Source organism: Nansenia antarctica (assembly GCF_963989245.1).
Source record: "Nansenia antarctica genome assembly, chromosome: 8".
In the NCBI taxonomy this organism is placed as follows: domain Eukaryota; kingdom Metazoa; phylum Chordata; class Actinopteri; order Argentiniformes; family Microstomatidae; genus Nansenia; species Nansenia antarctica.
The window spans coordinates 30,441,711-30,464,312 of NC_137678.1; the positions used below are offsets into that span (position 1 = coordinate 30,441,711).

Sequence of the window (22,602 nt, forward strand, 5' to 3'; positions counted from 1 at the left end):
TTTTTACTAAAAACAAGAGGGGAAAAGAGCTGGTTTACATAAATAAAGGCTATATACACTATCCACTATACTATACTACTATACTATACAAATACAACACTGTGCTGTACTCTATGCTATGCTATAAATATCCTAACATTTCCTATCTCTGAACCTTATGTACACAAGGGTTGTCATATTGCACATGGTATTATTGCACATTCATTTAAAGTGTCGCAGTTTGCAGGTTTGAAATGTTCACAGTTGTATTTCAATATTGCACTTATGATTCCTTACAATTCCTGCAGAGCGGATGCAGTTTTACCGCCTGGGGCCTTTGGGAAATGTAGTTAATTGTACTGGGTGTATCGGGTGCTTATGAACTTGGTACGATACAGCACTGTTATGTAGGTTCACCTTGAAACGTGTGTCGTCACATTTACCTTACTGCAGCAAGGTATGAAAATGGTTTGACTTGTTCAGGAATCTAGAATTTACTCTACACTTAGTAGGTGTGTAAGTAAGCAGTTGGTTAGGTGTATTCACCATTTAGCAGACGCTTTTAATCCAAAGCGATTTACAATTACGAATTACAGGGACTTTCCCCCCTGGAGTAACTGAGGGCTAAGTGCCTTACTCAAGGACACACTAGTGGTGGTGTGGTTTCAGGCGGGATTTGAACTCACAACCTTCCGATCGATCACCAGTCCAACTCACTATCCACTAGACCACCACTACCCCCAACAGGTGTGCATGTGGGTATGTGTGCTGGCCCAAGTATGACAGGATAGAAAGACTACAAGACCCACAAAGCACCGCAACACTCACCCTTCTCTGTTTCTGGAAGAGCTGGTCCATCTCTCTCTCCTTACTGGACAGCTGGTGTTCCAGGTCCTGACTGCGGGACTGGAGACGCTCTGAGTCCTGAGGGAAGCAGAAGAGCGGGGTACAGACAGAAAGGTCAGGGGTCAACTGAGAATGGGGGTGCAGTATGCATGAGACAGAATGTAGAGCCTGCAGAATCCCTCCCCTATCTTCCGCCGTAGACTGAAGACCTCCATCTGTTCAGGCTACACCTTAACTGTCACCTCCTGAGACATCTACTTGCCCTCTACTGTCAAAATAAATAAATAAATGCATTCAATTCAATTCTTCCTTCTTCTAGCACTACGACTGCCAATGGCCTGAGCATAGATTTCTTTTTCCTGCTATGACTGGTGGATAGATGATTCACTTACTTAGTCAAATGTATTCACAAGGCCCAAAAATGTAAATGTAAATGTAAAATAAAAGAGATGTTTTTGATGGTACAGCAAGGGTTGGACGTGTGTCGTTTTGAGGTGAATACAAATCAGCCTGACTGGGTTGAGGGGTTGAGGGATGGCTCGGGGTTATAGCCACTGCGTGATCTTAGAATTATAAGGTTCTATCTCCGTTTCGGGTAGTACAGAGATATTGAGCGTCAAAGTCTTTACATTCCATTATGTTTTGTGAGATGGAACCTTTGTATTTTATGAATTACTAACTCAGAAATGCCAACATTTTTAAAATAACACCACACATGCATTAATAAACACCTAATGGATCAGATTATGTAAAAAACTCAATTTTGACAAAAATGGAGATAGAACCTTATAATTCTAACGTCACAAAGTGACCCAGTAGGGATACCTTGTGGTGAACCCTCTCCTTCTCGTTTTTGATCTGTAGCTCCATCTCCTCGTACAGGCGTTGGATCTCACTGTCGTGCGTAGCTGCTTTCCTACAGAGGGGATAATGGATCAAATACAGGAAATAACAAACTAGGAACAGTGTTTAGCTAGGCTGTGGTGGCCCGCCACTGTCTCATTTGTCCCGCCACAGTTTCATAACGGGGCACCCCCTGCCCCCTGGATATATATATATATATATATATATACGTATGGCTGCATAGTTTTAAACCGGTCTCTCTCTCTCTCTCTTTCTCTCTTTCTCTCTCTCTCTCTCTCTCTCTTTCTCTCCCATTCTCTCTTTCTCTCTCTCTCTCCCTCTGCTAGAAAGATTCTGTGTGGAAGTGCTACAAGGGATATGAGCAACATCACACGAGAGGGAGTGCTGTTCTACTGAATATCACAGGGCCGCAGGCCAAGTACCACAGATAATCACAGCAGTGCTGATATTTAGTATAACAGCACAACCCTGAGTGTGATATTGATTTTATACAACAGTTCTACAAGCGGCATTTTTAACAGTAATAACCGACAAACGATTTGTTTGTTTGTTTAATAATTTATTTGGCTCTGCCAACACAAATAGTTCCGCCAACTGAACTCTTGCTCTTGAACTTGACTGTTGCGAAGCAACCGGAACACAAACTTTTTCCTGCACAGCTTGCTACTTACTACACCTGGACCTTTGCACTGAAGTATCTAGACTTTCCTTCCCTTCGTCCTCTTCTGACGACCATTCATAATTTTACTTGAATGTTATTTGTGGAAATAATATATCCATCTTTGCGGTGCAAACTTTGTTGTCAAACGACTGTTATGCCCAATGCACACGGCCCCGATTTTGTCGCACCGCCGAATTCGATTCCATTGTTTTGAATAAGACAATGCTACGGCGTGCGATGCGATTTTATCGCACGACAACATTCGATTCTCCATTCACACCAATTGAAATAATTCAAAGAATTGAGAATCGAATGTTCGGCGGTGCGACAAAATCGGGGCCGTGTGCATTGGGCTTTAGCGACCGGGTTTCCAGTTTTATACTGTTTACAGCCGTGTTTTTCCATCTACAAACGGCAGACGGACGCGCACGCACACATACACACACACACACACACACACACACACGCACACACACACAGTACAAAGTGGTCTTTTCATTCAGAAACATGCTAATGCCATTTGCATTCCTTTAACATTCCCATCGATACTCTTTAAGACTTAAAAGCTGTCAGATTGCTAACGGTTATATTATCCCCTCAGATTAGAAGTCATTTGAAAGGGATCAGGGGAGCAGCATTCTATTGAGACTTAGAGGAACACCCACACACGTCTGGCAGGCAGACTGACCACCACGGCCGCAGCGCGAGGCCTAATGTAAACACACCCGCCGGCACATGTCAGCCGCAGGCTCCGCACACAACGAACGACGGGAAGAACTGAAATCTGCATGGTGCATCAATGACCTGCGGTCCGTAGACATGGGCCTGCTATCCCCCCCCCGCACCAACCTACGGACCTTTGGGGACAGAGCCTTCAGCGTGGCTGCACCTACCCTCTGGAACTCCCTCCCCATAGCGATCCGCAACGCCCCCCCCGCCCTACCCTGGACTCCTTCAAACTAGCCCTCAAAACACATCTGTTCTCCAAGGCCTTTGGCCCCTAGTCATTGGTTCAGTTTTTGCTTTGTTGTTTTCTGTTTTGTCTGTCCGTTTCATTCCCAGTAAAGCGTCCTTGGGTTTTTGAAAGGCGCTATATAAATTAAAGCTATTATTATTATCATTATTATTATTAATGTGCATGTGTTCATACGTGCAACGCATAGAATTCCTACTGCTCAGTGATTTCAACTTCCAGGTTGTAAAATAACATTAGATGACGGCCCGGGTTTGAAAGGCTCAATTACAAGGAAAAGGAAAACTTGAATTGCAGTCGATCCAAATCATGGTACTATAAGTATTATTTCTTTGGAAAACATTTGAGTCCTCCTACCTATGGAGGGCGCTCTCCATCTCCCTCCTCTCCCGGGTGGCCTCTTTGATCTGGTCGGTGACCCTGGCCAGGAACTCCTCAAAGTTGGACAGGAGGTGGGGCTCATCCTTACGGAGCTGCGCCCACAGGCTGCGTACCTCCCCTGGGCTGGAGGAGGGAGGGAGGGGGGAGGGGGGAGGGGGGAGGGGGGGGGAGAGAGAGAGGGGGCGGGAGGGAGGGAGGGAGGGAGGGAGAGAGAGAAAGAGGCGAGAGAGACAGAGAGAGAGACAGACAGAGGGAGAGAGAGAGAGAGAGAGAGAGAGAGAGAGAGAGAGAGAGAGAGAGAGAGAGAGAGAGAGAGAGAGAGAGAGACAGAGACAGAGACAGAGAGAGAGAGAGAGAGGGAGAGAGAGGGGGAGAGAGAGAGAAAAAGGGGAGAGAGAGAGGGGAGAGAGAAAGAAGGGAGAGAGAGAGAGAGAGCAGATTAAAACTATGCAGCCATTCCACAACACTGGGAAGGAGGTGGAGGAGACAGGGAATGGATGCTGAGACACATCCTACAGGTCACATGATCCTGCACAGCTTTACTGGAGTTGGTCCACACAGCTGCAGGTTGCGTCTGCACACACCCAGCCGAGTGATGCCTGTATTCTCTTTTCTCTTTGTGATTTCTACACTTTGGAATTCCTGAAACGACCCTCGTAAAATGCTTATGTGATACGCACATTTGGAATCTGTACATCAGAAGATGTTTGGGACTACATGTCAGTACGATATTGTGACGTTAGAATTATAAGGTTCTATCTCCATTTTTGTCAAAATTTAGTTTTTTACATAATCTGATCCATTAGGTGTTTATTAATGCCTGTGTGGTGTTATTTTTAAAATGTTGACATTTTGGAGTTAGTAATTCATAAAATACAAAGGTTCCATCTCACAGAACATAATCGAATGTAAAAACTTTGACACTCAATAGCTCTGAACTACCCTAAACGGAGACAGAACCTTATAATTCTGAGCTCACGAATTCTGATGAAAATACAGTGGACTTACTCCTCAAAGACGTTGCTGGCGCCCAGACTGTCCAGCAGCATAGAGAAGTGTCTCTCCTCATCATCCTCCTCACCCCCCGTCAGTCTCTCCTCCCATTGGCTTTGGTAGAGGGCTTCTGGAACCTTCTGTGTGGGTGTGGGGGAGGGGGCGGGGCTTAGCTCGTCAGCCACTGAGATCCTCCGGCCGTGCAGGAACTGACCTGAGGACACGCCCCCAACAAAAGGAAGTGGTTAGAGAAGGCCTGGACAGGAAGAACATTACCAAACATTGAGACATACCGTTGAGTAGTTTTATTGAGTAGCAGAGGTACCGTATGAGTGTATGACAGTAATGTCGAAAATGTAACGTTATTGCTCAAGCCTGGTAAATGGTAAACAGACTGCACTTATATAGCGCCTTTATCCAAAGCGCTTTACAACGGCCTCTCATTCACCCATTCACACACACATTCACACACCAATGACGGCAAGCTACCATGCAAGGCGCCGGCCCGCTCACTGGGAGCAATTTGGGGTTCAGTGTCTTGCCCAAGGACACCTCGACATGTGGCCAGCCGGGGCTTGAACCGCCGATCTGCCAACCTCGCGATCATTAGACGGCGGCTCTACCTCCTGCACCACAGCCGCCCCAAAGCCCAAAGCTACCAAAGCCTTTACTTTCTATTTTCATTCGCTGCCTTCGAATGAAAACAATCACTTTCTTTCTCTAGTGTTGAATAGCAGAAACAGGGAGAGAAGAAACCCACTGAATCCAGAGGTGAACTCCCCCAGTGTGAGATAGCTGTTGCTGTCGCTATCCAGGGTGTCAAACACGTTCTCCAGTTCCTCAGCGGTGAAAGGCAGCTTGCTGTGGAGCCTCTGGAGAGGAGAGATGCACACATCGTGACGTTAGAATTATAAGGCTCTATCTCAATTTTTGTTAAAATTGAGTTTTTTACATAATCTGATCCATTAGTTGTTTATTAATGCCTGTGTGGTGTTATTTTTTAAAATGTTGACATTTTTGAGTTAGTAATTAATAAAATACAAAGGTTCCATCTCACAAAACATAATGGAATGTTAAAAACTTTGACGCTCAATATCTCTGAACTACCCTAAACGGAGATAGAACCTTATAATTCTAACGTCACGACATTTCAGCAACAAAACAAAGATACACTGATAAAACATACAGCTACTGTGACATAAAATGCCTATGTCACATACAATGTACTACTGATAGATCTGATTGTTTTTTCGGTTATTGGTATTCAAGAATAAAACTACTGGTTGAAGATCTTCGACCTTCGTTGTTGTCATTTCAACCTTCCGATGTAAAATGGCAACCCTCCACTCACACAACACTATTTCCTTGTTCTAATGATGAACTTCAAAAACCACGGGTTGAGTCGGTTTCTTCAGGATATAGCGTTTATTACAAACAGGTAGAGTACAGTCCTTCTCTCTTTCCATCCACAACTCAACTCAGCAAATTAAAACAGTGAAACAGTCATAGATATATGCTCTCTTCTCCCAGTTGTTGACCATAAATGATCAGTTCTCCTTCAGTTTCACCTGCCCTCTCCCCTAGGCCCCCTACCCTCCCCCCTACCCTCCCCCCGAGGGACCTTAACGACTTATACTTCTTTAGAAAAGGTCTAGTGCTAGCTGAGTCTCCAGCCATTAAGATCTCAAAACATTGCTAGGATTCTCTTGGAAGGCAGTTTTCGGTAGAGTGACCCTGGGTGGTATTCCACCACATTTCTAAGCTAGAGTTTCTAAGCTACCGGTACCTTATAATGAATACACAATGGATATATAATGAATAGGAATATTGACCAAATCTAACACTACCCACTCACGTTTCAGACATGCTTTTGGTACGAGCGGGAACATGAGAAAGGAAAAGCACACGACGGCAATATGCAATCACTACCATGCCGAGAGTGATCTCTGAGCGGCAAACAGGATTAGCGTGTCCTCTGCGAAGAGATGTTCTGGAACGCACACATGGCCAACATTCCTCTCATACAGGATCTCCATTTAAATAACAAGCTATTCTACAGGAAAAATACAACATAAAGTACGACATGTCCTTGACCAGCCACAATACTGTCCACTGTGAGTGTGAGTGTGAGTGTGTGTGTGTGTGTGTGTGTGTGTGTGTGTGTGTGTGAGTGAGTGTGAGTGTGAGTGTGTGTGTGTGTGTGTGTGTGTGTGTGTGTGTGTGTGTGTGTGTGTGTGTGTGTGAGTGAGTGAGTGTGAGTGTGAGTGTGAGTGTGAGTGTGTGTGTGTGTGTGTGAATGTGTGTGTGTGTGTGTGTGTGTGTCTCCCTTCCTTCTGTCAATGCAGAGGTAACTACGCAAATAGGAATGTGCACAAAAGAAAATAGCAATAGTTGTGTGTCTGTGCCAATGCCAATGGTGTTCTTATTTAATGACAGGCTTGCTTGTGTAAGCATTAAAACAATAGGACTGAGAGTGAGGAATTGAAATGAAACCATGAAAACCATAGACCGAGATACAAACCATTATCTCCACGCTGAGAGAGAATTAATCGGGGCATCGAATAACATGTTTGTCTTTGTCCTCAGACATCTACATCCTTTCACCACAGTACATCCTGTCGCCTATGTGTACAAAACCCCTCAACACAGACAATAAAAACAATAGCCTGTTGCTAGCAAGAGCTTGGTGTCATTAATTAAAAAGCAGAGCTTGAGTAAAGTGTGTGTGTGCGTGTGTGTGTGTGTGTGTCAGTGAGTGTGTGTGTCAGTGTGTGTGTGTGTGTGTGTGTGTGTGTGTCAGTGAGTGAGTGGGTGTCAGTAGGGTTGAAAGGTGCAGGGCTATTGAGAGGCAGCTTCAGTGCGTGGGTGGAGAGGTCCTCTAACGCTAACAGACACATGAAACGCCACCGCAGCAGCAGAAGACACTTGCTGCATGTCACTCACTCTCCTCTCATTACCGTGTGATGTCACTCACTCTCCTCTCATTACCGTGTGATGTCACTCACTCTCCTCTCATTACCGTGTGATGTCACTCACTCTCCTCTCATTACATTGTGAACGTGGCTCTTCATTCAATTACTCCCAAGGGACGTCATCATCGTAAGAGTGTGTGACCCATTTCTTCTCCGACTATGAATCTGTGTCAAGCGTCCACACTGTTTGTGTGTGTTTGCGTCGTGTGTGTGCGTGTTCGATCAATAGAGAGAGAGGGGGGTGAGGGGGCCTGTCCTCATCTCTCCTCCTGTATGACATAATAGTATGTATAATAGTATATGTGTTACGGTACATGTGGGAAAAATAGGGTTAGGGTTAGGTGCTACGTCGACATGCTGGCATGTCTAACCCTAACCCTAACCCTTACCGTAGCACCCTAGCACCTAACCCTAGTTACCTATACCTAACATATGTACTATATTATATGAGGCAGCCATTTCACAACACTGGGAAGGAGGTGGAGGAGACAGGGAATGGAAGCAGAGATACATCCTACAGGTCACATGATCCTGCACAGCTTTACTGGAGTTGTGCAGGAGGGAGTGAGAGAAAGAGAGGGGAGGGGAGGGGGCTAAAGAGCACAAATAAAATAACGTGTAACTAACGTAACCTTGACATACGTACAGTCTCTAAAATCATACTGCCCTCGCAGCAATTATCATCAATACACTAAAAGTCTACCACCACCGATCCCTCCCACCCTGATCCCAGATCTGTATGGGCTTTAGCCAACTCCAACCACAGGGTTCCCACACCTTCTGAAACATCAAATTCAAGCACCTTTCAAGGACTTTCAAGACTCAATTCCCTCAAATTCAAGGACCCAACACGGCATATTTTGAGACTGATCTAGATGAGAATTTATATAATAGGAACTATCCACTCACAGACAACAAAGAGTAGGCTTGTGTGAACACTAGATGGTCTCTTGCCTTCTCTACCACAGCACAGCAAAACAATATATTGTGAAATATGTGTAAAGTTAAGCAATACAGAGACGTATTTACTAGTTGACTAGCTTTGAATATAGATTATCTTTTAGAGAGAGAGAGAGAGAGAGAGAGAGAGAGAGAGAGAGAGAGAGAGAGAGAGAGAGAGGGGGGGGGAATTCAAGCACTTTCAATGACCCATGTCTATTTTCAAAAACTTTTAAGACCTTGATTTTCCAAATTTCTCAAATTCACAAACTTTCAAGGATTTCAAGAACCCGTGGGAACCCTGCAACCATTAGGGGTGGGCTTAAAGGACATCCAGGTCTGGACCGACAGGCCAGCCCATCCTCCCTTCAGCTCACCCTCATATCCGTGCGCGTGATGTAGCCTTTGCCCTCCACGTCGCAGGTCTGGAAGAACTCCTTGGTCTTGTCCAGCATGGCATCTGCCCCGCCTCGGAGCTCTGCCCGTCTCTTCTCCTCCATGTCGGACACGCTGCAGTTCACTCGGGTGGCCCGAAATAAGGTGGAATCGGACATGGCCAAAAAGTCTCACTGGCCCAACGGTCCCTCGGCTAGGCCCGCTGGGGTCATAACCAAAAGAAGCCGGTGTCAGAGAAGATGGCACCAACAGGGACTGTTCAGGTTAAGGGGTTTGGGGGCTACTCACGCCTCAGTCACAGGTAACTGGTTGTTATTGGGAGGTTCCTCTAAGAAAGAGAGACAAAGAAGAATGTGTTTGTTGGACATTCGGTTGGCGCGTTCCCACGGGGGTATAGTTCCCAAGGGGGTATAGGCTATTTCCCCTTCTCTTAAGCTTTGTACTTACAACTTAGAGTGGCAAGTAAACATCCAAGGATTATCTTAATACCTCTAGTTGTACACAACCCATGACTGAAACCTGTAGAGATGTCGGCTATTGCCAGTAGCATGTTTCCAAATAGCCAGTGCGTCCAAATAACATAGGCTACTACTGCATCTCTCTCTAAGTTACTGATGATCACTGACTAACACTAGCTATATTTCTAGTTGTGATCTCTTTCAAATGAACACAAAGGTCCACTGTGGTCAAGAGAGTAACATCCTGTGATGCTGCTATCAGTCTATTTGTAATCTTAGTCAGTGAGCCAAGGACTACATTGCTGACTGCATCGTAGGTAGAGCAATGTCACACAGTTCACCACAACAACTTAAGAGGAAGTGGTTTCTGCAGCCAGAGCTGCTAACTTCTTTGCTGTGGTGACAGAGTGAGTGGGAGTGAGCAATGATCTCTATCAATCTTGAACAAATGTCATGTGTAAATCATAGTAGTAGAAAAAGAACAAGATGCTCTGTAAGGGTTGACTGCACCAAATACTGTATATCAATTACCTACTAAGACATGCAGGTTATGTCATGGCATCACATTATCAATACATTGGCTGTTTAGAGTTTTCACATAGGAATAAACAAGTCTAACCTGACTTATGTCTCTCATATTCAATGTACGTTTGGGCCTAGTTGTGGCCCAAGTATGACTGCAGTATGACTTATGACACTACCATAACCGAATGTGTTCCTCTTTGTACCATGACAATTTCACGGTAAAAAAAAAAGTCCATAGGCTACAAACATACTTCTATTTTGACTACATATATGTAGGTATGTGCAATATGTCTAGCGTATATATGTACAGTTTGACCTACTGCAGATTTTGTATTGTCATGGAAACATAAACAAAGTTGTGAAGTCCATACATTCAAAGTGTAAACAAACGTAGTCTAACATTGCGTGTTATTTCAATAAGACCTGCGTTCAATAGCAAGTGAAACAACTGTTGGATATAATAAACGACAGAAACGACATTATTAACAACTTACCAACTAATTATGACTGCAGTCCAAAAAAGACAAAAGATGATAGCGCACAAAACTTCTCACTTCATGGCGCAAAAAACGACGAGAGCAATAATCGCAGTTCCTATTTAGGAGGTCTTGCCCCACAAATGAACGTTTGGAAAGTCATTCTGCAACCATGTGATGTCATGGGCCAGTCGCCAAGGGGCTTTCAAATCCGCTTGTTGCTCCTCACACGTCCTGGCTGGAGTCTGCATGCACTGGAGTCTGTCTGGTAGCTAGATGAATGCAAGGCTTCTCTATGAACAATATGTATATAAATACAAACTATATGTTCAGGGGCCTCATTTATAGAACGTGCTTAGATCAAAATCCACGTCAACGTAGTGATTTAAACCATTTCAACGTGAGTCGATTTGAACGTGGAAACGATCAAATCTCTACGTCGTGTTTTCGACTTGCGTACGCACATCACCTACTGGTTATGCCGTTATTACAGCCATGTGAGACGCTCTGCCTACTGTCATTCATGCAAGTGGCTCGTAATATAATTACCGATGTTGTTATCAGCCGAGAAAATGAGTTTAATTCCAGATTTAAAGGGAACTATTGTTTATGATTGTATTTCAGTCTTTCTTTATATCCCTCCGGAGCTGTCTATCTCTCTTCAACATGCCTATATATAAGCTCTATAATAATGTAATATAATATAGGATAGGATATATTATATAACACTATAGTGCGCTCCACAACGGACCTTGCCCGGCCACGGGAGTGATGTGATTGAGAAATATGGTTTTCTTTTAAAAGGGACATTAACACAGCATAACAGGGTGGACAGTGATCGCAGGGACAAGCAATATTGTAATTAAAACCTTAATTTTTGGTACAAAATAAATAAAAAATGGATAAAAACTATATTTGATTTCAATAGATATTCATCAGGAAAATGAAATAATAATAACATATTTGGAAATGTATATGTTTTTAATAGTTATTTTTGGGATTGAAGTTGAATGAACAACACTGGGGACATCCCAAATCCCATGCAAAATCCAATTTACATCTTTAACCAAAGCTTTTAAAATGTAGAAAACAACAACTTAGAAGCCCATATCATTGTATTCATAATACATAACAATTGACTATACATGAAAAACCTAATGGAATTAGTATTTGTCCAAATTTAGACAAAATACAACATGATTTAGTACTGGGGACGGAAAAGGCACCGTATAAAAAAAATGACCCAACTGCCGTTAGTTTGGGAGTGTGAAGCAGCACGAACTCTGCTGGTGTGATTCTCTCGAGGTGTTCTATGACGTAGTCAGTTGATACTTGAACAACTGACTTCAACTGACTTGAACAGTTGGTAGTTTCCTTTTAAAAAAAAGAAATTTAAATGCTTAAAATCCTTTAATCCTTTAAAGATGGAAGAGACATTACCACCACGCAGCTTGAGACCGCTTTTAAGGTGGGTTTGGGGATTTAGCAGTAAACTAGCTAGGCACATCGCTTTTTATAACAAGATGTAACGAGCAAACCGGTCAACGATGTGTTTGCTATGGACTTCAGTGTCGTTGTCAAGCTAGCAAGCGGTTGGGGTAGAAAGATCCAGCCATAGTAGGAATCGAAATGAATTATAGAAAGTTGATGACAAGTGTGGTAATAAATCCACAACAGACCAAAATGGTAAACTGGCAGAGGTCCTTTTTTGAGGAAAGTGAGTGAACGTTGAAAATCTGCGTCAATTGCAGGCAACTGCCACTAGATGGCGCACACAACTGCACTTCGACTGTACTAGCCCCTTTGCTTTGCCCACCTGAGACGTGGCCATCATGCCCAAGCAATCTGATGAGATGCCTGGCTGCTTCATGTGTCTATTTTATTACAGGCAATTCATGATACAAACGGACTCTTTCAACCAGAGCAAAGATCTGACCTGTGGCATCTGCATGGACACGGTGTCAGAGAAGACTGAGGACCGTCGTTTTGGCATCCTACCAAACTGCAGTCATTCCTTCTGCCTGGGGTGCATCGTTACCTGGAGGAACACCAACGACCTTCCGGAGGAAGTTATCAAGTGAGAGGGGGGGGGGCTGCAACAGGTTGTGTAGTTTTCATTTTAAACCAACTGCAAAAGAGAAAGAAAAACTAACATTACCTGCTATTGGTGTAAATATTAGTTTTCTGCCCCTTTTTAATAAAGTCATATTGTATCTTAATATCCACTTTAGGGGTTGTCCACTGTGCAGAGTGGTATCATCCGTTTGCATCCCCAGTATGTACTGGGTGGAAGGACGGCTAAAGGAAACTCTCCTTATTCTGTAAGTAATCTCATATTTCATTTTGACCCATTTCTGTTGGCTACTTCACTATAGATTTATAAATGCCAACTGGAAGACAATGGTAGAGGTTTAATTGTTGACTTATTAAATGTATTTCTGCATTGTAAAACAGTTCACTGACTTCCTCTTTCTCTCTTCCAATAGGATGCATGATGCAGTGAATCTGGATGAGTTTCTTGATCAGGACATGGCAGAGACCCTACTGTTAGACGTAATGGATATCTATGACGGAGATGATGACGGGTTCCTAATGTTTTTAATGCGCTACGGTGATTGAGAGAATGTTTATTTATTTTTATTTATATATTTTTAATATTTTTTTTTAAATGTATATTTCGTTTTATGCAGTATTGCAATAGACTTTGATATTTTAGTCTTTAAGTAGTTTATGTGTGTTTTCCAACATAGTTTGTGGTCTATAACAACTCCCAAAAATGTGTTTTCATAAACTCTTTCAATTTAATATTGATAAGATAAGATAGAAAAGATACTTACTACCACATTTAAAATTCAGGAGAACCCAGGAGGGACAATGTTAGACTCAACAGAGGGAAAATGTTTGTATAAACAGGCAATGATAAACCAGACTTTAATTTCCAAACCTGTCTTAATCATTTTTAATGAAACTTTTTTTTTGGAAGGAATAATTAAATATTTTACAAGAACAGTTTACTTATCCACATCTCATTGAACGCCACCTTGTGGTCAGAAACTAAAACACACCAATGACATAAAAAAAATCAATCATAATACTGTTTGATTCCACAACGTTTCCACAACTGCTGTTTCTGTGGCCAAAAAAAGAATCACGTGAGCTTAGAATGATAAGGTTCTATCTCCGTTTAGGGTAGTTCAGAGATATTGAGCGTCAACGTTTTTACATTCCATTATGTTTTGTGAGATGGAACCTTTGTATTTTATGAATTACTAACTCAAAAATATCAATTTTGACAAAAATGGAGATAGAACCTTATAATAATTCTAACGTCACAATCAGTCTCTGACACAATCACTGTGGAAGTTACACTGTGCAACCATTGTTTTCTAAAATGTCCATGTTCCTTCTCTGTAAGTCTCTGGTCATTTCCCAGACTCCCCTTGGATCTTCTGCAGCAGGTACTCCATCTGAAGGTTCAGGTTCGGCTGTCCTTTCTTTGTCTTTTTGCTCAGCATCTGAAAGTTCTCCATTTTCTTCTGCTTGTACTTCTGAATAGCCTCTTGTTTCTGTTGCTTGATCTTCAAGAATTCCTAAGAATAGAATAGAAAACAAGACCACTTACTGTAAGCTGTACTTTTGAACAAGGAGAGACATTTTTCCTCCTTAACACTTGCGGTCAAAAAAAAGGTTTGACCTAGAACATACTGTCCCTGAGGGAGAGCCCTTTGAGGAACATTTCCAGAACTAAAGGGTTTCTTCAACGTTTTCTTCCACAGGCAACACTTCTTATTAACAGTGTTTTATCTCTAAGTTCTTTTCTAAGATTGCAGGCTTAAATAAACTCCTCGAAAAAAGTTTGGAAACGTTATTTCGGTCGATTATTCCTCCCCTTTAATAATACCAATTGGTATTACACGTTTAGCTGTGTTGCTCCTTCCACGAATGCATGATCCTTACAAGTTGTACCTCGTTGTAAAAGTGACTAATCAGGCTTTCCAACGATATAAAATACAGTACCAATTGGTATTATTAAAGGGGAGGAATAATCGACCGAAATAACGTTTCCGAACATTTTTTGAGGAGTTTATCTGGGCACATGAAGGTGCTGTTTCCCAGATGAAGTCCTACTAAACAGCAGACATTGCATTGCAGAGGAAGTCCTCCTTACCTCTTTCTTATTTGCACGCTGTTCTATGACATTCTCAAACTCCTCCTTAGTCTTCTGATAGGAGGTCTTCCGTAGCATTTTCTTTTTGCTCCGATTACTCATAGGGAGACTGAAAAAAGACATTTCCACACTGTTAGAAACCTCCTTCAATATGAGCTATGCATGCCATGTGATAGTGTTGTCCATGCACAGCAAACAGTTATTTCCTACTAGACAAAAACAGCAATAACTCACATTCTGTACAATGCACTGCAAAGGACTATTGCACTTTGAAGCTGACTGAAATAACATACGGCACTGGGGTTTCCAACTCCTGGTAAGCTACGCTGCTGGTTGTTGTGTGCTTGTGTAAGCATTAAAACAATAGGACTGAGAGTGAGGAATTGAAATGAAACCATGAAAACCATAGACCGAGATACAAACCATTATCTCCACGCTGAGAGAGAATTAATCGGGGCATCGAATAACATGTTTGTCTTTGTCCTCAGACATCTACATCCTTTCACCACAGTACATCCTGTCGCCTATGTGTACAAAACCCCTCAACACAGACAATAAAAACAATAGCCTGTTGCTAGCAAGAGCTTGGTGTCATTAATTAAAAAGCAGAGCTTGAGTAAAGTGTGTGTGTGCGTGTGTGTGTGTGTGTGTGTGTGTGTCAGTGAGTGTGTGTGTCAGTGTGTGTGTGTGTGTGTGTGTGTGTGTGTGTCAGTGAGTGAGTGGGTGTCAGTAGGGTTGAAAGGTGCAGGGCTATTGAGAGGCAGCTTCAGTGCGTGGGTGGAGAGGTCCTCTAACGCTAACAGACACATGAAACGCCACCGCAGCAGCAGAAGACACTTGCTGCATGTCACTCACTCTCCTCTCATTACCGTGTGATGTCACTCACTCTCCTCTCATTACCGTGTGATGTCACTCACTCTCCTCTCATTACCGTGTGATGTCACTCACTCTCCTCTCATTACATTGTGAACGTGGCTCTTCATTCAATTACTCCCAAGGGACGTCATCATCGTAAGAGTGTGTGACCCATTTCTTCTCCGACTATGAATCTGTGTCAAGCGTCCACACTGTTTGTGTGTGTTTGCGTCGTGTGTGTGCGTGTTCGATCAATAGAGAGAGAGGGGGGTGAGGGGGCCTGTCCTCATCTCTCCTCCTGTATGACATAATAGTATGTATAATAGTATATGTGTTACGGTACATGTGGGAAAAATAGGGTTAGGTTTAGGTGCTACGTCGACATGCTGGCATGTCTAACCCTAACCCTAACCCTTACCGTAGCACCCTAGCACCTAACCCTAGTTACCTATACCTAACATATGTACTATATTATATGAGGCAGCCATTTCACAACACTGGGAAGGAGGTGGAGGAGACAGGGAATGGAAGCAGAGATACATCCTACAGGTCACATGATCCTGCACAGCTTTACTGGAGTTGTGCAGGAGGGAGTGAGAGAAAGAGAGGGGAGGGGAGGGGGCTAAAGAGCACAAATAAAATAACGTGTAACTAACGTAACCTTGACATACGTACAGTATCTAAAATCATACTGCCCTCGCAGCAATTATCATCAATACACTAAAAGTCTACCACCACCGATCCCTCCCACCCTGATCCCAGATCTGTATGGGCTTTAGCCAACTCCAACCACAGGGTTCCCACACCTTCTGAAACATCAAATTCAAGCACCTTTCAAGGACTTTCAAGACTCAATTCCCTCAAATTCAAGGACCCAACACGGCATATTTTGAGACTGATCTAGATGAGAATTTATATAATAGGAACTATCCACTCACAGACAACAAAGAGTAGGCTTGTGTGAACACTAGATGGTCTCTTGCCTTCTCTACCACAGCACAGCAAAACAATATATTGTGAAATATGTGTAAAGTTAAGCAATACAGAGACGTATTTACTAGTTGACTAGCTTTGAATATAGATGATCTTTTAGAGAGAGAGAGAGAGAGAGAGAGAGAGAGAGAGAGAGAGAGAGAGAGAGAGAGGGGGGGGGGGGGGAATTCAAGCACTTTCAATGACCCATGTCTATTTTCAAAAACTTTTAAGACCTTGATTTTCCAAATTTCTCAAATTCACAAACTTTCAAGGATTTCAAGAACCCGTGGGAACCCTGCAACCATTAGGGGTGGGCTTAAAGGACATCCAGGTCTGTACCGACAGGCCAGCCCATCCTCCCTTCAGCTCACCCTCATATCCGTGCGCGTGATGTAGCCTTTGCCCTCCACGTCGCAGGTCTGGAAGAACTCCTTGGTCTTGTCCAGCATGGCATCTGCCCCGCCTCGGAGCTCTGCCCGTCTCTTCTCCTCCATGTCGGACACGCTGCAGTTCACTCGGGTGGCCCGAAATAAGGTGGAATCGGACATGGCCGAGTCTCACTGGCCCAACGGTCCCTCCGCTAGGCCCGCTGGGGTCATAACCAAAAGAAGCCGGTGTCAGAGAAGATGGCACCAACAGGGACTGTTCAGGTTCAGGGGTTTGGGGGCTACTCACGCCTCAGTCACAGGTAACTGGTTGTTATTGGGAGGTTCCTCTAAGAAAGAGAGACAAAGAAGAATGTGTTTGTTGGACATTCGGTTGGCGCGTTCCCACAGGGGTATAGTTCCCAAGGGGGTATAGGCTATTTCCCCTTCTCTTAAGCTTTGTACTTACAACTTAGAGTGGCAAGTAAACATCCAAGGATTATCTTAATACCTCTAATTGTACACAACCCATGACTGAAACCTGTAGAGATGTCGGCTATTGCCAGTAGCATGTTTCCAAATAGCCAGTGCGTCCAAATAACATAGGCTACTACTGCATCTCTCTCTAAGTTACTGATGATCACTGACTAACAGTAGCTATATTTCTAGTTGTGATCTCTTTCAAATGAACACAAAGGTCCACTGTGGTCAAGAGAGTAACATCCTGTGATGCTGCTATCAGTCTATTTGTAATCTTAGTCTTAGTCAAGGACTACATTGCTGACTGCATCGTAGGTAGAGCAATGTCACACAGTTCACCATAAGAACTTAAGAGGAAGTGGTTTCTGCAGCCAGAGCTGCTAACTTCTTTGCTGTGGTGACAGAGTGAGTGGGAGTGAGCAATGATCTCTATCAATCTTGAACAAATGTCATGTGTAAATCATAGTAGTAGAAAAAGAACAAGATGCTCTGTAAGGGTTGACTGCACCAAATACTGTATATCAATTACCTACTAAGACATGCAGGTTATGTCATGGCATCACATTATCAATACATTGGCTGTTTAGAGTTTTCACATAGGAATAAACAAGTCTAACCTGACTTATGTCTCTCATATTCAATGTACGTTTGGGCCTAGTTGTGGCCCAAGTATGACTGCAGTATGACTTATGACACTACCATAACCGAATGTGTTCCTCTTTGTACCATGACAATTTCACGGTAAAAAAAAAAGTCCATAGGCTACAAACATACTTCTATTTTGACTACATATATGTAGGTATGTGCAATATGTCTAGCGTATATATGTACAGTTTGACCTACTGCAGATTTTGTATTGTCATGGAAACATAAACAAAGTTGTGAAGTCCATACATTCAAAGTGTAAACAAACGTAGTCTAACATTGCGTGTTATTTCAATAAGACCTGCGTTCAATAGCAAGTGAAACAACTGTTGGATATAATAAACGACAGAAACGACATTATTAACAACTTACCAACTAATTATGACTGCAGTCCAAAAAAGACAAAAGATGATAGCGCACAAAACTTCTCACTTCATGGCGCAAAAAACGACGAGAGCAATAATCGCAGTTCCTATTTAGGAGGTCTTGCCCCACAAATGAACGTTTGGAAAGTCATTCTGCAACCATGTGATGTCATGGGCCAGTCGCCAAGGGGCTTTCAAATCCGCTTGTTGCTCCTCACACGTCCTGGCTGGAGTCTGCATGCACTGGAGTCTGTCTGGTAGCTAGATGAATGCAAGGCTTCTCTATGAACAATATGTATATAAATACAAACTATATGTTCAGGGGCCTCATTTATAGAACGTGCTTAGATCAAAATCCACGTCAACGTAGTGATTTAAACCATTTCAACGTGAGTCGATTTGAACGTGGAAACGATCAAATCTCTACGTCGTGTTTTCGACTTGCGTACGCACATCACCTACTGGTTATGCCGTTATTACAGCCATGTGAGACGCTCTGCCTACTGTCATTCATGCAAGTGGCTCGTAATATAATTACCGATGTTGTTATCAGCCGAGAAAATGAGTTTAATTCCAGATTTAAAGGGAACTATTGTTTATGATTGTATTTCAGTCTTTCTTTATATCCCTCCGGAGCTGTCTATCTCTCTTCAACATGCCTATATATAAGCTCTATAATAATGTAATATAATATAGGATAGGATATATTATATAACACTATAGTGCGCTCCACAACGGACCTTGCCCGGCCACGGGAGTGATGTGATTGAGAAATATGGTTTTCTTTTAAAAGGGACATTAACACAGCATAACAGGGTGGACAGTGATCGCAGGGACAAGCAATATTGTAATTAAATATTAAAACAATAACTTAATTTTTGGTACAAAATAAATAAAAAATGGATAAAAACTATATTTGATTTCAATAGATATTCATCAGGAAAATGAAATAATAATAACATATTTGGAAATGTATATGTTTTTAATAGTTATTTTTGGGATTGAAGTTGAATGAACAACACTGGGGACATCCCAAATCCCATGCAAAATCCAATTTACATCTTTAACCAAAGCTTTTAAAATGTAGAAAACAACAACTTAGAAGCCCATATCATTGTATTCATAATACATAACAATTGACTATACATGAAAAACCTAATGGAATTAGTATTTGTCCAAATTTAGACAAAATACAACATGATTTAGTACTGGGGACGGAAAAGGCACCGTATAAAAAAAATGACCCAACTGCCGTTAGTTTGGGAGTGTGAAGCAGCACGAACTCTGCTGGTGTGATTCTCTCGAGGTGTTCTATGACGTAGTCAGTTGATACTTGAACAACTGACTTCAACTGACTTGAACAGTTGGTAGTTTCCTTTTAAAAAAAAGAAATTTAAATGCTTAAAATCCTTTAATCCTTTAAAGATGGAAGAGACATTACCACCACGCAGCTTGAGACCGCTTTTAAGGTGGGTTTGGGGATTTAGCAGTAAACTAGCTAGGCACATCGCTTTTTATAACAAGATGTAACGAGCAAACCGGTCAACGATGTGTTTGCTATGGACTTCAGTGTCGTTGTCAAGCTAGCAAGCGGTTGGGGTAGAAAGATCCAGCCATAGTAGGAATCGAAATGAATTATAGAAAGTTGATGACAAGTGTGGTAATAAATCCACAACAGACCAAAATGGTAAACTGGCAGAGGTCCTTTTTTGAGGAAAGTGAGTGAACGTTGAAAATCTGCGTCAATTGCAGGCAACTGCCACTAGATGGCGCACACAACTGCACTTCGACTGTACTAGCCCCTTTGCTTTGCCCACCTGAGACGTGGCCATCATGCCCAAGCAATCTGATGAGATGCCTGGCTGCTTCATGTGTCTATTTTATTACAGGCAATTCATGATACAAACGGACTCTTTCAACCAGAGCAAAGATCTGACCTGTGGCATCTGCATGGACACGGTGTCAGAGAAGACTGAGGACCGTCGTTTTGGCATCCTACCAAACTGCAGTCATTCCTTCTGCCTGGGGTGCATCGTTACCTGGAGGAACACCAACGACCTTCCGGAGGAAGTTATCAAGTGAGAGGGGGGGGGGCTGCAACAGGTTGTGTAGTTTTCATTTTAAACCAACTGCAAAAGAGAAAGAAAAACTAACATTACCTGCTATTGGTGTAAATATTAGTTTTCTGCCCCTTTTTAATAAAGTCATATTGTATCTTAATATCCACTTTAGGGGTTGTCCACTGTGCAGAGTGGTATCATCCGTTTGCATCCCCAGTATGTACTGGGTGGAAGGACGGCTAAAGGAAACTCTCCTTATTCTGTAAGTAATCTCATATTTCATTTTGACCCATTTCTGTTGGCTACTTCACTATAGATTTATAAATGCCAACTGGAAGACAATGGTAGAGGTTTAATTGTTGACTTATTAAATGTATTTCTGCATTGTAAAACAGTTCACTGACTTCCTCTTTCTCTCTTCCAATAGGATGCATGATGCAGTGAATCTGGATGAGTTTCTTGATCAGGACATGGCAGAGACCCTACTGTTAGACGTAATGGATATCTATGACGGAGATGATGACGGGTTCCTAATGTTTTTAATGCGCTACGGTGATTGAGAGAATGTTTATTTATTTTTATTTATATATTTTTAATATTTTTTTTATATATTTTTTTAAATGTATATTTCGTTTTATGCAGTATTGCAATAGACTTTGATATTTTAGTCTTTAAGTAGTTTATGTGTGTTTTCCAACATAGTTTGTGGTCTATAACAACTCCCAAAAATGTGTTTTCATAAACTCTTTCAATTTAATATTGATAAGATAAGATAGAAAAGATACTTACTACCACATTTAAAATTCAGGAGAACCCAGGAGGGACAATGTTAGACTCAACAGAGGGAAAATGTTTGTATAAACAGGCAATGATAAACCAGACTTTAATTTCCAAACCTGTCTTAATCATTTTTAATGAAACTTTTTTTTTGGAAGGAATAATTAAATATTTTACAAGAACAGTTTACTTATCCACATCTCATTGAACGCCACCTTGTGGTCAGAAACTAAAACACACCAATGACATAAAAAAAATCAATCATAATACTGTTTGATTCCACAACGTTTCCACAACTGCTGTTTCTGTGGCCAAAAAAAGAATCACGTGAGCTTAGAATGATAAGGTTCTATCTCCGTTTAGGGTAGTTCAGAGATATTGAGCGTCAACGTTTTTACATTCCATTATGTTTTGTGAGATGGAACCTTTGTATTTTATGAATTACTAACTCAAAAATATCAATTTTGACAAAAATGGAGATAGAACCTTATAATAATTCTAACGTCACAATCAGTCTCTGACACAATCACTGTGGAAGTTACACTGTGCAACCATTGTTTTCTAAAATGTCCATGTTCCTTCTCTGTAAGTCTCTGGTCATTTCCCAGACTCCCCTTGGATCTTCTGCAGCAGGTACTCCATCTGAAGGTTCAGGTTCGGCTGTCCTTTCTTTGTCTTTTTGCTCAGCATCTGAAAGTTCTCCATTTTCTTCTGCTTGTACTTCTGAATAGCCTCTTGTTTCTGTTGCTTGATCTTCAAGAATTCCTAAGAATAGAATAGAAAACAAGACCACTTACTGTAAGCTGTACTTTTGAACAAGGAGAGACATTTTCCCTCCTTAACACTTGCGGTCAAAAAAAAGGTTTGACCTAGAACATACTGTCCCTGAGGGAGAGCCCTTTGAGGAACATTTCCAGAACTAAAGGGTTTCTTCAACGTTTTCTTCCACAGGCAACACTTCTTATTAACAGTGTTTTATCTCTAAGTTCTTTTCTAAGATTGCAGGCTTAAATAAACTCCTCGAAAAAAGTTTGGAAACGTTATTTCGGTCGATTATTCCTCCCCTTTAATAATACCAATTGGTATTACACGTTTAGCTGTGTTGCTCCTTCCACGAATGCATGATCCTTACAAGTTGTACCTCGTTGTAAAAGTGACTAATCAGGCTTTCCAACGATATAAAATACAGTACCAATTGGTATTATTAAAGGGGAGGAATAATCGACCGAAATAACGTTTCCGAACATTTTTTGAGGAGTTTATCTGGGCACATGAAGGTGCTGTTTCCCAGATGAAGTCCTACTAAACAGCAGACATTGCATTGCAGAGGAAGTCCTCCTTACCTCTTTCTTATTTGCACGCTGTTCTATGACATTCTCAAACTCCTCCTTAGTCTTCTGATAGGAGGTCTTCCGTAGCATTTTCTTTTTGCTCCGATTACTCATAGGG

General features: G+C 42.1%; 3 protein-coding genes across 3 annotated transcripts in view; all 3 read right to left on the reverse strand.

Annotated features, from left to right (window-relative positions):
* cracr2ab (calcium release activated channel regulator 2Ab) overlaps positions 1–9,063 on the reverse strand; it is a gene marked incomplete at both ends in the record, with an annotated part of 19,645 nt that extends 10,582 nt beyond the window's left edge. The window contains 6 exons of the mRNA XM_080538264.1: positions 808–903; positions 1,651–1,741; positions 3,681–3,827; positions 4,713–4,911; positions 5,458–5,569; positions 8,986–9,063. Coding sequence (XP_080394390.1) covers positions 808–903; positions 1,651–1,741; positions 3,681–3,827; positions 4,713–4,911; positions 5,458–5,569; positions 8,986–9,063 — 723 coding nt within the window. The remainder of the gene's footprint in view (positions 1–807; positions 904–1,650; positions 1,742–3,680; positions 3,828–4,712; positions 4,912–5,457; positions 5,570–8,985) is intronic.
* A 4,746-nt stretch (positions 9,064–13,809) lies between these two features.
* On the reverse strand, positions 13,810–14,737 carry LOC308163660 (thyroid transcription factor 1-associated protein 26 homolog). The gene is made up of 2 exons (XM_080537838.1): positions 14,632–14,737; positions 13,810–14,053 (listed from the first exon to the last, which is right to left on the reverse strand). The coding sequence occupies exons 1-2, from the start codon at positions 14,731–14,733 to the stop codon at positions 13,886–13,888; spliced, it is 270 nt and encodes an 89-aa protein (XP_080393964.1). The 5' UTR covers positions 14,734–14,737; the 3' UTR covers positions 13,810–13,885.
* Positions 14,738–21,674: 6,937 nt separating this feature from the next.
* LOC308163661 (thyroid transcription factor 1-associated protein 26 homolog) lies at positions 21,675–22,602 on the reverse strand. The gene is made up of 2 exons (XM_080537839.1): positions 22,497–22,602; positions 21,675–21,918 (listed from the first exon to the last, which is right to left on the reverse strand). The coding sequence occupies exons 1-2, from the start codon at positions 22,596–22,598 to the stop codon at positions 21,751–21,753; spliced, it is 270 nt and encodes an 89-aa protein (XP_080393965.1). The 5' UTR covers positions 22,599–22,602; the 3' UTR covers positions 21,675–21,750.

Coding starts and splice junctions, on each gene's coding strand:
- LOC308163661 (XM_080537839.1), bottom strand. CDS start 22,598: ATGAGTAATCGGAGCAAAAAGAAAATGCTACGGAAGACCTCCTATCAG. Junction 21,919..22,496: donor AGCGTGCAAATAAGAAAGAG/GTAAGGAGGACT, acceptor TTCTATTCTTAG/GAATTCTTGAAGATCAAGCA.
- LOC308163660 (XM_080537838.1), bottom strand. CDS start 14,733: ATGAGTAATCGGAGCAAAAAGAAAATGCTACGGAAGACCTCCTATCAG. Junction 14,054..14,631: donor AGCGTGCAAATAAGAAAGAG/GTAAGGAGGACT, acceptor TTCTATTCTTAG/GAATTCTTGAAGATCAAGCA.